Source organism: Lissotriton helveticus, chromosome 9, assembly GCF_964261635.1.
Source record: "Lissotriton helveticus chromosome 9, aLisHel1.1, whole genome shotgun sequence".
NCBI lineage: Eukaryota > Metazoa > Chordata > Amphibia > Caudata > Salamandridae > Lissotriton > Lissotriton helveticus.
In genome coordinates, this window is record NC_136070.1 from 1,154,139,456 (window position 1) to 1,154,155,327 (window position 15,872).

At 42.9% G+C, this 15,872-nt stretch overlaps 1 protein-coding gene across 2 annotated transcripts in view; it reads right to left on the reverse strand.

The window, feature by feature from the left end:
- Nucleotides 1–5,573: 5,573 nt before the first annotated feature.
- Nucleotides 5,574–15,872, reverse strand: part of CACNA1D (calcium voltage-gated channel subunit alpha1 D) — a 1,365,963-nt gene continuing 1,355,664 nt past the window's right edge. The window contains exon 47 of one of the 2 annotated variants that reach the window (XM_078661595.1): nt 5,574–6,968. In XM_078661595.1, the coding sequence (XP_078517721.1) occupies nt 6,675–6,968 (294 nt within the window). In that variant the 3' untranslated portion in view covers nt 5,574–6,674. The remainder of the gene's footprint in view (nt 6,969–15,872) is intronic. The other variant, XM_078661596.1, reaches the window with a different exon arrangement.

Here is a 15,872-nt window from a genome sequence, read left to right on the forward strand (position 1 = left end):
CGTTACTCACAGGTATAGGTACTCAAGTTGCACTGTAGTTGCCGTTCAGATGGCAGTACCTTTGCATTGTTCACACAACCACTGTATGACGCGCGGGCCTTTTTATGACATGCCACACATTGCAACACAGTTACATGGCTTGCAAGGCCTGCCATGCCTGCCCGAATGATTTGAGGTAAGGCCCACATCTGCCTGGGTGACTAGCTTACTTTTACTGATTGTGCTTTGCCATATTGACACCACTACAGTGCACATTGCACCAAGTCCCCAGGGTGCTTGCATTCCCTGTGGCCAGTACTCAGCCCATAGCTCCTGTGAAAGTGATATGGGTATGGTCACGTATTGGATTTGATCCTGCAGTCTGCCTTTCACACAGGCACTCAAGGCCCGTTAACAGGGAGGGTGACAGTGAATAGGGGGGGCCGCCAGGGTTGCGTTTTGGCTCCAACTATGTTTTCCCTCTTCGTAAATGGGGTGGTAGACTATTTACGAGAGGTTCCATCAGATGACCCAACCCTGGCTGGGGAGAAAACTCCTACCCTCCTATTCGCAGATGATACGTTACTGGTCTCAAAAACACCGTCAGGCCTACAAAAACTGCTGGATAGATTTAGCCAGTTTTGCTGTTTACTGGGTTTAACAATTAACACCGATAAAACTAAACTGATGACTTTCTCCCCTTACAAGCGCTTCAAGAACACCATCAACCTGAATGGTACCCTTTTAGAAACTGTGGTGTCTTTTGATTATTTGGGGATCAGGCTGAACAACAAAATGAAGTGGGATACCCCGGCATATAGCCAAGATGCTCCTCAATCATAGAAGGGTATCGGGAGCCATCCTAAGAGAGCAGAAGCTCTCAACTAGTAAACCAGTAGGCCCGGCTCTTGTGGTCTACGATGGTAGGGCACTGCCTTCGGCACTCTACGGGTCGGAGTTATGGGGGTTCGAGGAGGTTTCCGAACTAGAAAGATCAGAGAACAAGTTCCTTAGAGGTCTTGTATCTCTTCCGCTCTCCACCCCCCTGACACCGCTCTGTGGAGACCTGGGGAAATGGTGCCTTACTAACATCGTTAGACTACGCCCACTATTGTTCTGTGTACGTCTAAGAAGGACCCCTGAACTAGCCAACTATGCGGCTGCTTTGTCGGAGATTATTAATCTAGACACGGGGAATAAGATCAAGTGGATTGCTAAATTAAAGCAGTTGGCAATTGATATTGGGTTTGGAGAGGCCTGGGCGACCCAGTCAGTGCCAACCAAGCAAATCATTAAGAAGGCATACTGGGAATGGGTGAAAGGAGTGGAGGAACAAAAATCCAACTGGGGGACCGTCACTGAACAGTTTTTAATGCATAAGCCGGTTGCAAAATATGAGCACTATTTTGATTTTATACAATCTCCCCGTGATAGATTGCTATTCACAAAATTTAGATTCGGGATGCTCCCACTAAATGATCTGGTAGCAGGATGGAGGAATTATAGCTTGGCTTTTGTGAGCTGCCCAGGTTGCCAAGCTCCATCAGAATCGCTTCCCCATTTCTTTTTCGCATGTCCCGCTTACAGTGCTCCCAGGCAGAAATGGCTGAAACCTACATGCAGAAACCTGGGGTTTACCGATTACAGGGTAGCACTGCGCATGTTCAAAGCTGACACCTCGTCCCGTAGTATGATCTGTGCGGTGGCAAAATACTTGGGCAGCGCTTGGGTGCTACGTGTAAACCTGTTAAAACATAGTAAGCGCTAACATCCTCTGGGCCCAAATGCTCCTAATCTATCGTGTGTAAAGGAATCTGTTTTTTATTGTGTACAGTGTAAAATTGTTTTATATTCTGTTTTTAATGGATTTTATACAAACTTTTTTAAATGCCAATTGTTGTATGGACTGCAGCACTTCTTAAACCCTAAAAATACTTTGTTCAAGCTTTTATGATATTTTATATCGAATAAAGTATATACAACAACACACAGTCACCACAACACTCTGCCTTGTTGTGTTGTCTTGCATGCATATTGTGCATGCATGAATTGGTTTCACACACAGTTGGCTCCATAGTTGTGCACATTGTGTACTGTGTACTAACTTAGAGGGGATGGGTCCAGTCAAGCTAGATAAAATTGCTAGCACTGATGCTCACTCCATTTCATGATTATCAGGGGTGGGTATCTGCAGAGTATCACACATTGTTAGACTCAGGCACACTCACTTGTACATGTACATTGCTCCTCTGGCAATCCTGATTCAGGAACAGGAACTGAAATTACTGGCACACAATGATGGGACCCAGTTCATACATTGACTATCATGTGCCCACATCACAAACAATTTGCATGAGCAAATCCAATGTACTGACAATGGTGCCTGTATTTAAGGGCTATATGTCATGCTGTACCACACATTCTAAGAGTGGTGGAATTAGTGACACGTACCTAGCCAGGTTTGCCACACAACTAGGCCCAGCGACCTCACTCTCCAACCCTCCCTGACTCCTACCCTTTGTGGTGGCCATCTGGTTCATCCTATACCATCACATATCCCTGCTTCACACCCTCCAACTTTGACATATGTAGCATGGTGAGACCTTTTTCCTTCAGACGTCTACCTGCCACGTGAACATCTTCACCCAGGTCCACCTCACATGTATGCTAGAGTACACCAATGGGCTCTTCTATGTCATGCCTTACCAGTTGCAACACCAGTGTAACACTGTCAGACACAGCAGTGCATGTGTATTACTCTGCGGGTCTGCAGTACACTTGTGCCTTCTCACCTTGCTGTGCAATGTCTTTCCCATTCCAACACTGTGCCAGTTCAATGTGCTTAGCCACACCTACAAAGGATTGCACTACCAGGGCCACACACCATCTTTTCATTCAACATGCATGGTCGTCTGGCGACTCTCACTTGCATTCACTCCCACACCCTGGGCCTTATTTACAAGGAGCCTGCGCTGGAGCATCACTTTTTTGACACTTCGGTGGTACAGGGCTTCCAATCATATCTAGGAGGCAACGAAAAGCCGCCCTGCATGACTTTACCTGGCCTTATAGATATGGAGTAAGACACACCAGCGCAAAACGCTGCATTGCCTTACTCTGTGTCAAGGAGGTGTTGCAGTGGGTGTTCCCATGCAACATCCATGGATTTTGACGCTGCCCCAGATTTAACAAATCTTGTAAACGTGGAACAGCGCCAAAAACCTTACGCCTTCACAGAGCAATCGTAAAGAGAAGTGTTTCCATATCGCCTCGTATTTTCCTATTCCCATGTGCGCCGCATTCTGCAGCACACATAGAACAAGGAAAACGCCTCTCTGGATTGTTTTAGTGCATGCAGGTGCTCAAAATCAATCCTGCCAAGAACGCAGGCACCCTTGCACCATGGTGCAAGGTTGCCTGTGTTGGTGCTAGGCACCAAATTGTGCACTGGCTGAAAGGAAAAGAATGCACTGTATCTCGTAAACACGGTGCATTCCTGCCCTTTCAAATTGGTGAAGGGCAGCGCAGCAAAAATACTTGTGGTGCGGCCCTACGGCAATTTTTGTAAATAAGGCCCACGGTATGAATTGATACATAACAGGAGTGCAGGTGGTCCCTACCATGGCAGACAACACCTGTGTGCTCTCACCCCACACATCAGGACAGCTGCATGAAATGTAGTTTTATGCTAGTGACTATACACATGACTCATTACATGTTCCTATGTGTTGATACTTCACATGCCCCACATATGCACCCTCTCAGGTCAGTACTTTTCCTCTACCAAGGCCATTCCATTCCATAGCTTTACAATCCTGATTTGGGTGCATGGGCCCAAGTAAGGCACACTAGCCGCAAGGTGGCCTGCATTGCCACAGTCAGGTTGGGCGGGGTTGAAGTATCCATGCATGATGTATTGTTTCAGGCCATGTTTTTTGCTTTGTAATGTGGGGCTTGTAGTTCTGGTGATTCATGTTCTATATTCCACTACAAGTCCCAGTACACAAAGGTGAACCTAGACTTGTGATGCACATCACACGTGGAAAGGACAAACTTGACAGATCTGGAATTAGCTGTGCAATATGTGACTAGGCAGTGTGACTTACATGTAGGTGATGTTGAAAGGTACATGAGTGAGATTCCTACCCTTTCCATTGCACACAGTGCAGTGGAGTACAGGGACATAGCTTGGTGCGCTACACAACAGGACCTTTTTGCCAGTATCGCCCCTTGTTGCCACTTACCCTATTGGTGATGGTGGTCCTCATAGCCAGCAATGTCCTGTTCGGTGACTCTCGCCACCAACTCTGCTAGGATGACAGCTGCTCCAAGACATCCGGCTACTCCTCGGGAGCGGGGCCTCCTCCTCCGGTCCACAAAGCTGCATTCAGGGTTTGGGCCAGTTTCTCCTTTGTCCTGCTCTTATAGTCATGCCAGCATTTCTTGCAGTCTTTGACTGTCTTCTTCGCTTGTCCCACACTGTTGATTTTGGCCACTATGGACTGCCAGATGGCCTCTTTCTTCCCTAATGGCAATTTGGAGGTGACCAAGAGCTGGTGTTCGTGCTTTGCCTCCTCTGTGGTCAAGATGTAATTCTCCTCCTCGCTCAAATTGCACTTCCTCTTCCTCTGAAAGTCTGTCTAGACATCCTAGCTGGTGTTGAGGTTGTTGGAGTTGTTTTCCTAGCCGCTGTTCTCTACTCCGTTGTCTCCTCGTATGAGGCGTACAATTTTTTTTCCCATTGATGCGTCATTTAAAAAAAATAAAAAATTCTGATGTTTGATTGTTTGATGCACTCAAAAAGGATGCATAGGTGGTTAGCATCACTTTACGTGCTGCAAACCAGCCTTAAGCCACTTTTTCTGCCCATGCGTCAGTTTGCCTTGCAACATCCCATCCCCGGATGCGTATTTTTTTTTTTTTACTCATCATGTGGGCTACACTATTGTGCACCACATCATTGTGCACTATATCGTAAATAAGGAGCATCCATGGCGTTTTAAGCTGACGTAACACAGCACAAGTTTTTCTGACGCAGCGCTGCATCAGTTTTTGTAAATGAAGTGCGTGTAAATGAGTGTAAAGGCTCTTGTAAATGAGTGTTTTTCAGTTGACCACACCACTGTTGGTGCCATGCAGTAGGAAACCAACGAGAAACAGCAGCTCCAGGGTGGAGTATTTTGTGAAGGAGGTTAATATTGAGATAAGATGAAGAGAAATTCAATCTGTGGCACCTTAGTCACTGCACATGCTATATAGCATCTTACCTATCGTTTATAGCTGCACTTGTGATATTATAAGTGTTTTCCGGGCTACAAGGGTAATTTGATACAGTTTTTGCCCAAGACAAAGACAAGTACTTTATCACCATTCTGATTTATATCTTTTTACACTGTAGATATGCCGAAGCAACAAGGAAGTAACACAACATTTCAGAAACATGTACTTTTGTATAGAGTTATTGTAGTTTTCTGTCCGGTGCTAACTGTATGATGTTTACACTAGGTGAGTTTATAAATGCCACAGACATAAATATCATATTCAATATGTAAACATTGGAAACCACCAAAAAATAGTAAGAGTAGACTAATTCAAATGTAATCGCACATTTTATTCAAATGATTTTAGTCAACTCTTTTTTGCAGTTGAAGTGGCATAATTGCATATCTCATCAAGATATACTGTAGTGATTTGAGACATCTTACAAAATGGGTTGTATTATTCAATTGAAATCTCGGTTTCAAAGAGAGATTAGTTGGCTCTCTTCCGACTTGATACTAAAGCGCCAATTGGTCAAAAATATCTATACCTCAAATCATCTTGTGAATGCGTATTTCAATCTAAATCCATAAATATTGCTCTTGTTCAAGTACAGTACCATAATTACAAAATATAGAACATCTCTTTACAAAATATTGTATAATACAGATCATTTACATCAGACCTATTATGTGAATCTAACTATCTAATTCAAAGCTTACCTGGCTACAAGCATTGTTAAAAATGCAATTACTCCAGTGTATTTTGCCCTTACCGATAGTCACAAAACAGACTATCTCGTTGATATTTCATTATGTAAACCGGTATTACGAATGACAGAAATAGTTTGTATTTTCTGTAACAATTAGTTTCTGGATGTGGCATTTGACTTAATATTTTTTGAAGAGCTGAGACTAGTTGCCTGGCCAAAAATTAAAATAACTAAGAACAGATATGCTTAACACAATAAATATGTTGATATCTGACTGATGACGGAGTTAACATCATGGTCTTTTTGATTGTCATCACCCATTAAAAGTGTCAATCCTCTTCCTCAATACCGCCCAAGCATCCTTGACCTGTTATGGAAAACCACCTTCTCCATTATAAAGCGCACTAAGATATACTTGAAATCCAGGCACCATATTGCACCTCTGAATGCTTCTTTGGTTCTCTGCGTTAAACATGGTCAGCATCCCTCTGGTTAACTTGAGCCACTTCTGTTGGAGGATACTTTAAGTCTGCAGCAAAGAGTTTAATGCAGCTCGCTGTCATCAATCTGCAGACTTTTGCTGATCCACTTCTCTAGCTCTTTGGAGAGGTGACCTCATCCTTACCAAAGCCTGATTTGCCTTTCATTCATGTGCCTGGCATCTACTGGCAGTGAGGCACTTCAGTTATGTGTAATAAATCATAGCTGTAAGTATTCCTAAATGCTATAATGCTGTAATGCATATCATTTCATCAGCTAAATCTTCTTCGTATTTCACAGGCTCAGGTTCTTCGTCGCTATAACCTGGACCAAAGTCTTGAAGTTCCAAATCTTGCCTATTTAAAATGGGAAACATGTCCCCATTTGTCCCATTTTGAATTGTTCCATTGAGAAGATTGCTAGCTGCACTTTCCATCTCATCAATAGTCATGTCACAAGCGTCAGCTATCTCGTGCTTCGTTGCAGAAACAAATTTTGGATCCTTCGCGTACCGTCCTAGTCCTTCCGATATTAATACCTGAAAAATACAAGTTAGAATAAGGATGAGGTCTCATACATTAGACTGCTTAGATGACTACGTTAAGCATTATCTCAAAATCAGAACATGCTTTAAAAGAAGAGGATGGCGGCGGCCGTCTAAGTAATGTCACAAAAATATATCGAGACTTGTCAATATAAGTGCATACACAGTTTTTTTGGCTTTTTACATTTAATACTCATAAGAGATGCGGGAACCAACTAATTTTAGGACTTTTGTCTAATGCCAACTAGAATTACACATATATATTATATTTCCTTCCAAACGTCTGACATAAAATCACCGTAAAGATAATTTCTCATTGCTAAAAGCGTCTTATTAAGCCCGAAAGCAGTGAGGTGTGTTTCTTTACACATGGTTAAATAAAGCACTAACTTATATAACAATATTACCACATTCATCCCAGACGCCAATCAGATTCAGTGTGCGAACTGTCTGGATGACATGACAACAAAGAAGGGTGTGACATTAAGATAAACGCACTTACTGTCAGTCGAAACCCAGAGGCAGGTGCCTGGTACTGGCAGTGGCACAGTCGTAGAGAGTGACAGCTCTGCTATGGAGCCATGTGCGCCACAAATACAGGAAGCACCAGGTCACCATTGCAGCAGCAGCGCCACAGAAACAGATACAAACTTCCTGATATCTCTGCGTTTCTATGGAGGCTTAAATCTTGAAAGATTTTAGCACATAAACCGATGTCAATGTGCACTGACTGGTAGGAAATACTGCTCTTACTATCAATCTATCTTATGTTGGTTTATTTATTTTTTTGCTTGTATGTTTGGGTTGCTAGACCCGCTATTCACTAGGAGTTATTTTGGTCTGTTATAGTAGTTCCTGTCCATAAGCTTGTGTTGTTTTTATATTACGTGTTAATTTATTCACTTTTCTTTTAACTTATAATTTTCATTGAAGCTGCTCGAACATTGGGCTCCATACTGCTCTAATTGGTCTCCGGCCTATGCATTCTTTCTTCACACTCTATTAGCTTGTTCATGGGTTTGCCTCGCAACCTTGATTCTCCGGTCACCCTCTGTTTGGCTGGGCTATGTATTAACGATTGCAGCTAGAATGCACTCTGGACCCGTTGCTGGACAAACAAATCTGGGCCCTTCTCTGACTCGACTGGACACAAGACCAAGAATGCTGTTGATCACGCCATTCAGGTAAGCAGGAAAATTGTGATGACTCGTCGGTATTCCAATAGAAACAACCTTGATTCTTCATGTTTAGCTTCTTTCAATTTGATTTCTGATTTCCTCGTTCCTGCTACTCCATATCACACTATTCATTCAATTACCTCTGATGGCTACCCCTCTGCCTCTTCTCTACACACAGCACTCTGCCAACACACTGAGTCCCTGTCCTGCCAGAGAACCAAGACTCAAATCTGTGAATCACTTTGATGCTACAGGCCCATGCCACTCCTTTCACAAGGTCTCTAGTCCACCCTACAACTACACCTCGATGCACTCTCTGCAAGGCCCATTATTCAGTCAAGCATAGTAATGATATTCACAACTTAATTTTAGACCATTATTGGGACCTAGGTTTTATCACAGAAATCTGACTTAAAGATGATGCGGTCCCTGACATCTCTTTGGGGGTCCCCATACTTTACCAGAATACCCACCTAGACTGACCATTCTGCCCCAGATAAAGAGTGCCAGTGATAAGTCTTTAACTTTAACTACCTTTACTCTTGGGCAGATCAGTTAGCCCCAGCAGCTCCATCAAAGCCCTGGTCAGATCACAAGCTGATAGAATTTACGATTACTCTGCCCTCTTCACCTAACATTATGCCCCCATGCCAACCTGTTCATTCACACCAGTATTGGAACAAGATTGACTTCCAGTGTCTGGATTCCAGACTCTGGAATCCATTCCTTGTCTGTATTACATTGGAACTATAACATTTTCCCTTTTTTAGTTTTCAGTAAGTTTCAGATTTTTTTGGTACAGATAAATAATAGGGTATAAGCTACGTTAACGGTAACTTTAACAAACTATTTACAGTGAATGTGTGTGTGTTTTATTTTTTAAAATAAAATACTTACCTCGCCCATATTTTTTTATTCCTCTATACCCAACACTACAAACAATGCAGTACGAAATAACAAAGTTCAAATTCCCTGTTAAAATTACAGTGCAGCATAATACAAGAAATGTGTGTGTATAACATTAACAATCCTAAAATCTCCATGTACAATCGTGTGGAAAAGTAAGCGCCCTGACAGGGCTGTATTCGAATTACACCCCACCCTGTTACTACAGAGGTGCTCTATTCAAATTACAACTACAAACCATCTTGTTACCAGGGAGGTGCTGTATTTGAATTACAACCTGTCCTGTTACTATGGAGGTGATGCATTCGAATTACGAACCATCCTGTTACAATGCAGGTTCTGTATTTAAATTGCGACTCATCCTGTTACTACGGAGGTGCTGTATTCGAATTACAGCCCATCCTGTTCCTACAGAGCATTAGCCCCATAAGCAACGCTTATTCTGTACTCCAGTCTTTGCACAGACATGCCTCCCGTAATGAATAAATCATGCATACACCAGTGATCGTGTACCTGACATGCCCTTTTGGCCTCTCAGATGCCACCATCATGTGACTATCGCGACCAGTCACCGACACAGTGCAATGTGTAAGAAATGACAGCTTTGGTGTGGCAGTTATAAGCGCACATGAACTGTTTAAATGCTGCAGTGGCTTCAAAACTTGCCAACCCCCACCCAGCTCCCCTGTCTGGTTAGCATTACCCAATATAATTTTGCTGCATGGATAAATACTTAAGAGGTCCCAAAGTCGAGACCGGTTGCATTGCAAATGCTTTTTTCACATTGGCTGCCAAGTTCTTATTTGGGCACCATGTTCCAATGCCCAGTGAACCAAATTGCTATGGTAACCTTTTGGTAATGGCAGCAATTCTTGGTCTTTACGCACCTCAACGCTTGGCAGTAGCTGGGGAAAAGTGATCTATAATTAGGAGGTGACCTGCCTCCTCATGGCAAAGCCTAGATTAAAACTGAATTGCTCCTAACTTTGGCAGAGTAGGGAAATGGGGTAAAGGGACATCAACTCAGAACTTATTCGCTCAGGATTGAGCATTAAGTCAAAGTGGAGATAAAACGGTATTGTTTAGGTTCCACAGTCAACAACATAGTCACCACCCTATAATTTAAGCATGCTCCTCATGACATGACTACCTAATGCCAGATCTGCTATCAAACACACAAATATTAATTAGAGTATTTGCTTCAAACACTGACATTGTATTTCTTACTGAAACCTGGGCCACTGCGTCATCAGAACCGGATTAGGTGATATTCCTACCAGTGGGCTACTCGCTTGGCAGCAAGCCCAGTTTGGGCCAAATGGCGGGGGAATTGCTATTATCTATAGGTCGGAGTTTAAAATTACCTCTGAATCTGGTTCGCTACCAGGTGCAGAAGCTATGATATTTAACATCAAAACAGGAATAGGATAACCTTTCCAGGTCTGCTCCTCTATGGACAGCCTGGGCCCAAATCCTCATTCTCCCATGCACCTCAGGCCGTGTTAGAATCATGCTCAGATTTCCCCATGTTCACTATATTCAGGTGCTTCAACTTTCACCTTGAACGTTGTGAGGATGTTATGTTATGTTATGTTACTCCAGATCATGCACTGTGTGATAAAATGGCCACCTTCTTTCAGTCAGAGGTTCACGGTAAATACCAGGAACTAGAGGCTAGAGAACAGAGAGTGTGTTGGAACTACCTAGAATCAGACAAATGGTATTTTCCTGGGCGAGTGCCGCAAGGATCAGCACTTTTTCCAACGCTTTTTAATATTTACGTGACCCCGTTGGCCAAACTAATTAAAGGCCACGGCTTCATGTTAGTGTCATATGCCGAAGACACACAAATTATTATCGCCATTACATCAAAGGCAGAAATGATGGCGTACAAATTTCACAGCTGTCTTGGCCACATTATGGAATGGATGCATAATAATTACCTAAAATTAAACGCATCCAAGACAGAGGTCATGGAATTTGGCTATAGTCCTCCCATTTGGTCCCAAGCTTGGTGGCCAGTAGCAGCTAGGTCTGACCCGGCACAGGCCACCAAAGTGAAAAACCTTGGCTTCTTATGTGACGCCCAGCTCAATCTTTCCCGGGAGATCAATCAGTTGACATCAGCCTGATATTTCCTTCTAAACACACTTCGGAAAATTCTACCTTTTTTACCTGAAGATTTAAGAAAAACAGTTATGGTGGCTCTTATTCTTTCTCTAAGCTTTGAAATGAACTCCCACTCAATATTAGGCTGATACCATCATGATCGCAGTTTAGGAGCCAGGCTAAAACCTGGCTTTTCCCTCCAATACAGTGATCTAGCCCTTCCTGTCCTCGCCCGGCTACCTGCTTTTCTCAGTGCCAAGACGCCTCGGCATTCATGTGCTATATAAGACTTTTACTTACTTACATTGGATTAAAGTGCAACTCAGGGACATGTACACTCCTTTTAGTTCCGTAATGAACATTTTCATTTTGAGTTAGGGACGTAGATACAACTATGTCAATCTAGAATTCTTTTCTATAGCAGAGGTTATAAAGAAACATGCTTTTGGTTTATGTACTCCCATCGGCACTTCTCCCTTCCAGCATCTTAGTGAGAGCTGGCACTGTGCTGGTTAAAACCACAAACGGTATTATTATAAGAAATAAGCAAACTTTTTGCTAAACATAGGAAAAATATCGTAGTCAAATAATACCCTCTCTCCCTGTGAGTGTATGACAACTCTCTTTTATTGGTTAACATATGCTGCATGTCTATCACACTTTCAAGAATAGCGTCAGTAAGCCGTGTAGTGAAAAGGATAATTGTTTATGTTTGTGGTAAGGTTCCTATGGGTATGGTAGCGGATGCTGCAGGAACTGTGCTGTCCTGCAATGTTATGTGCTGGTCAAGCATTTTTACATGTAAAGTGTCTGTTAGTGCTGTGACTATGGCATGTCCTAGCCTCAGGTAGAGTGTTTCCAATAACACAACTGTGAGACCCCCCAATGAATGGATCTTCTGTTACATGTATTCTTGTTTACCTTGAAAGATGTATTTCTTGTGGGCATGTCTGTACACATTCTGCATAGAGTTCTAATCGTTGTAAGATTCTGAACGGTAGCTCTGGCAGAGAGTGAGAAGAGTGTTGAGGCAGCAGCAGATGTGTATGTGTTGTCTCGGGGGTTGTAATACAAATACACTTGAAAAGAAGAACCTCATTGTGTGGAGTCAACTTTATAAAATCTTCTATATAGTGACAGCAACGATTTGGTATGAACCTAAACATGCAAGCACAATGGACTAGAAATGGGCGTCTGAGATGCATGTGATCTCACTGAGCAGAAAAGGAAACTGCCTAGAGGGTAACGGTGCGGTGAGAGGTTCCAGTCAGTTAAGAGGCAAAGTGTATGGTGGTCCCTGTGGGGTTCTGTATGGAGAAAGGCTGGTTCCACACAGCTAAGGATGTATGATTGTAGCTATAGCTCATTCAGGACACTTACATTGAGTTCCAACTATTTAGGTAATAGTGACATTTGTTAATTACAGTGCTTAGAAAAAGCAGAATTGCTGTACGACGCACTATATAAAAGAAATGAATTAATGTTCTTGCTAATATTTGTGTTACTATGATTATTATTATGTTGGGAGGTGTGTCACAAAACACAGTGACAAACTTCTGTTGGCATTCAAATAGTCACAAGGGCCGGTGTATGACGTCTTGTCCCTGTAGCTGGTTCAATCTTCTCAGTACAGTTTTGGCTTCAGATAACATGGCTGCATTTACCACCCTGCGAAAGGGTCACTGGTACGTCTGGTGCTGAAAGACCAGTGCTCCATTTAGACTCCGGTCATGTTCATTTGAGAAGTGAACTTAAGAGGAAAACTAACAGTCCCTCGGCAGAGGTGCAGCGGAAGGGCAATGAGGAATCAATGTCAATCTCAATTTTAGAGTTTAGTTAACCCCTTCCCTGCGGGGGTAATTCCTCCAGAGGGCGGGGGGGCTGAGTGCGGCGCTGCGGTACTCGTGACGAGGCCAGGTCGCCATGAGTCATGGTGGAGCTGTGCCCATGACAGCCTGGTCTCGTCACGACCCCGCTCACTGATTAATTTGCCCGCACAGGTGGGGAATTAACCGCTCGCGGGCGGAGCAGCGCCGTTATGATGAGACCAGGTCGTCATGAGCACAGCTCCATCATGACTCTTGATGAGCTTGTCTTGTCACGAGCACCGAAGGGGTTAATAAAAAGGATAACTATATAAATACAAACAGTATTGAGTAACAACAGACATCCAGATACAAAAATTGCTAAAAATCAATTTTTTACTACCCATTCAAAAATATTTCTAAAACTCAGGTTGCGCTCCATGAAGAAAGGTGGAGTAAGCGTTAGTTTTAGTGAAACCTCATGAATTGAAAGTGCGTGAACAAGAAGAGGGGTTAAAACCGAGTGCTGAGTGTTTAAAGTGTGTGGTGCAAGAAGTTGACATAATTTACAAAGAGGAATCTGATGTAAGATCACACATTCATCAGAAAGAACGCTACTAAAGGTAAGTAAATATTTCTTCTAATGGATATTCCTTCCCACAAGTTCCTCTTTATCATGAACCACTTCTTAGCGTTACATAGGAGGCAGCTAGTCCATGTTAACTAGTGACCATAGAATTCTGAAAGGTCCTGTAAAACTCTGACTCTGCCTTTGCTTCTAGAAACGCTAGATGGAAGTCTGAGAAGATGACCAAGTAGCAGCTTGACAGATGTCAATGACCACGGTATTCTACTAAGACGTTTACAAGACTCCTTGAGTGAGTTCTGATACCATTGGGGATCCTTGTTTGCCAGCACGTGGACTTCACTGATGAACAGTGTTTCCTGTCATGAAATTGTTTGCTTCCAAACAGCTTTTCACACTAGACCCTATAAGGTCCTGATTGAAGAATGGTCCAATAGTTGTTGAAGGGACTGGGAATGGGAAAAAAGATGAAAGCGAGATCATCTACATACAATGAAGCTCAGCTACAACCTTTGGCAAGAAGGATGCTCAAGCTGGGTAGAAAGTCGTATAAATATAAGACGCAGACGATGGAAGAATTTAACAGCAAAGCTGATTGGGTATTACATTTTTTCACATTTGTTTAGAGGTTTTACTGAGACAAAAAGTGTCTTAGAGCCTTTATTTTCCTAAGGCATTCTTCGTTTCCCAGATTTTTGGACTTTTGTGATCTTCAACTGCTTCATGAACTTCGTAAATGTACCCAAGACTTTTAGGTGAGATATGCTTATAGATCACTGGAATACCCCTCTCTTAATTTACAACCTTTTTCCCTTAAAAGAGAGCAGTAAATGCGCAGTGAGTCACTCACTTCAAATCTGGACGTGAGGTCTACTCTTCCTCCCTATTTTATGTGTTGGTCTTTTTCTAATGTTTTGTGTAATATAAGTGATTATTCGATTAACACTGTCATAATAAAGGTGCTTCAATCTCTCTGACTTTGGCACATCATCCTATCCTAGCCTATTTAAGTTACTTAAAACTGAACCTGAACATCACCTTAAAAACTGCTGCCCTTTCATCTTCCCCGGCGGGCGCCCGTAGCTGGTGCAGCCCATGATCGCCGGATCTGCAGCCTCCACCCGCCTGTGTGGCCCGACAGCAGTGTGTAGATGGGGGCCCGTGGCCACAGCGGACAGGTTACACGACCGGGAGAGAATTTTAATTACAGCGCTCACCCCCTACATATGACGAAGCCGCTAACGCCCCGCTGGGAGAGCCAAGATAGACATCAGCTTTTTATCGAGCGTGAAAGCTTGGTGGAGACCTGGGGATTTATTTTAACATCCCTCCAGCTAATGACACGGGTGGGCTGTGGTGCCCAGTACAGGAGCATGGGAGCATTTAGACCAGGGATCATGTGTGTGCAGCAGTGGTGGAAGAAGGTGCAAATACTGAAGATGCTCCTCCTTTTGACTGTCTGGCTCCTTTTCCCCTCTTGTTCTTCCTCTGTTGGGTCGGCTCCCTGGTTTTCTTTGGACTTGGCCCTTGTAACTTTTGGACTGGAACTCGTGTGCGCCCCGACATTTTGGGACCCTCTCCTGTTGACGCTCTTGCCCTGGGTGCATCTTGCCATGTTGAAATGGTTTCCATTTATGCCCACGACCCGGGTCAGCCATTTTGTTGATTCTTGTCCTTTCCTTTGGTCCCTTGGATTCCATCCTGCTGACCTTCAGACATTTCACTTACGCTGGACTGCCTTATCTCTTTCTCCCCCTCAGGTCCCCTCTCTCCTCTCACCAATCTCAGCCTCCAACTCTTCTCCCCCACATACCGCTCTCTACCCCTTTTTATTTTAATTTTATGTATTTATTTATTTATTTTCTCTTTTCACTCTGTAAATATGTGATATATATTGTCCAAGCCGAATTGCTGGTAAAATGGAATCCTGACAAAATCTACTATTTGTATATATGTGTATATAGAGATAACTCTAACCACTAGTATATGTAGTAGACCTTTGTATTCACTACCATTCCTATATGATTCTTAGAGTTTATCCATTTGTATCTCTTCCTTGAGTGACTTTACAACTTGTACATTTGCAATTTTTTCTATTTGTATCTCTTCCCTGTGTGACTTTACAACTTGTACATTTGCAATATTTTTTCCTGTTTGTATCTTTTATGTAACTCATGTAATCCTAAATCCTTATGTATCGCAACTGGTTCTTTTGTAAAGCACTCAGACACCTTTGGGTAATGTTCGCTCTATAGAAAATTGCATTAAATAAATAAATACATTGAATAGCTTGAAGGCTGATAATGCAATGGGC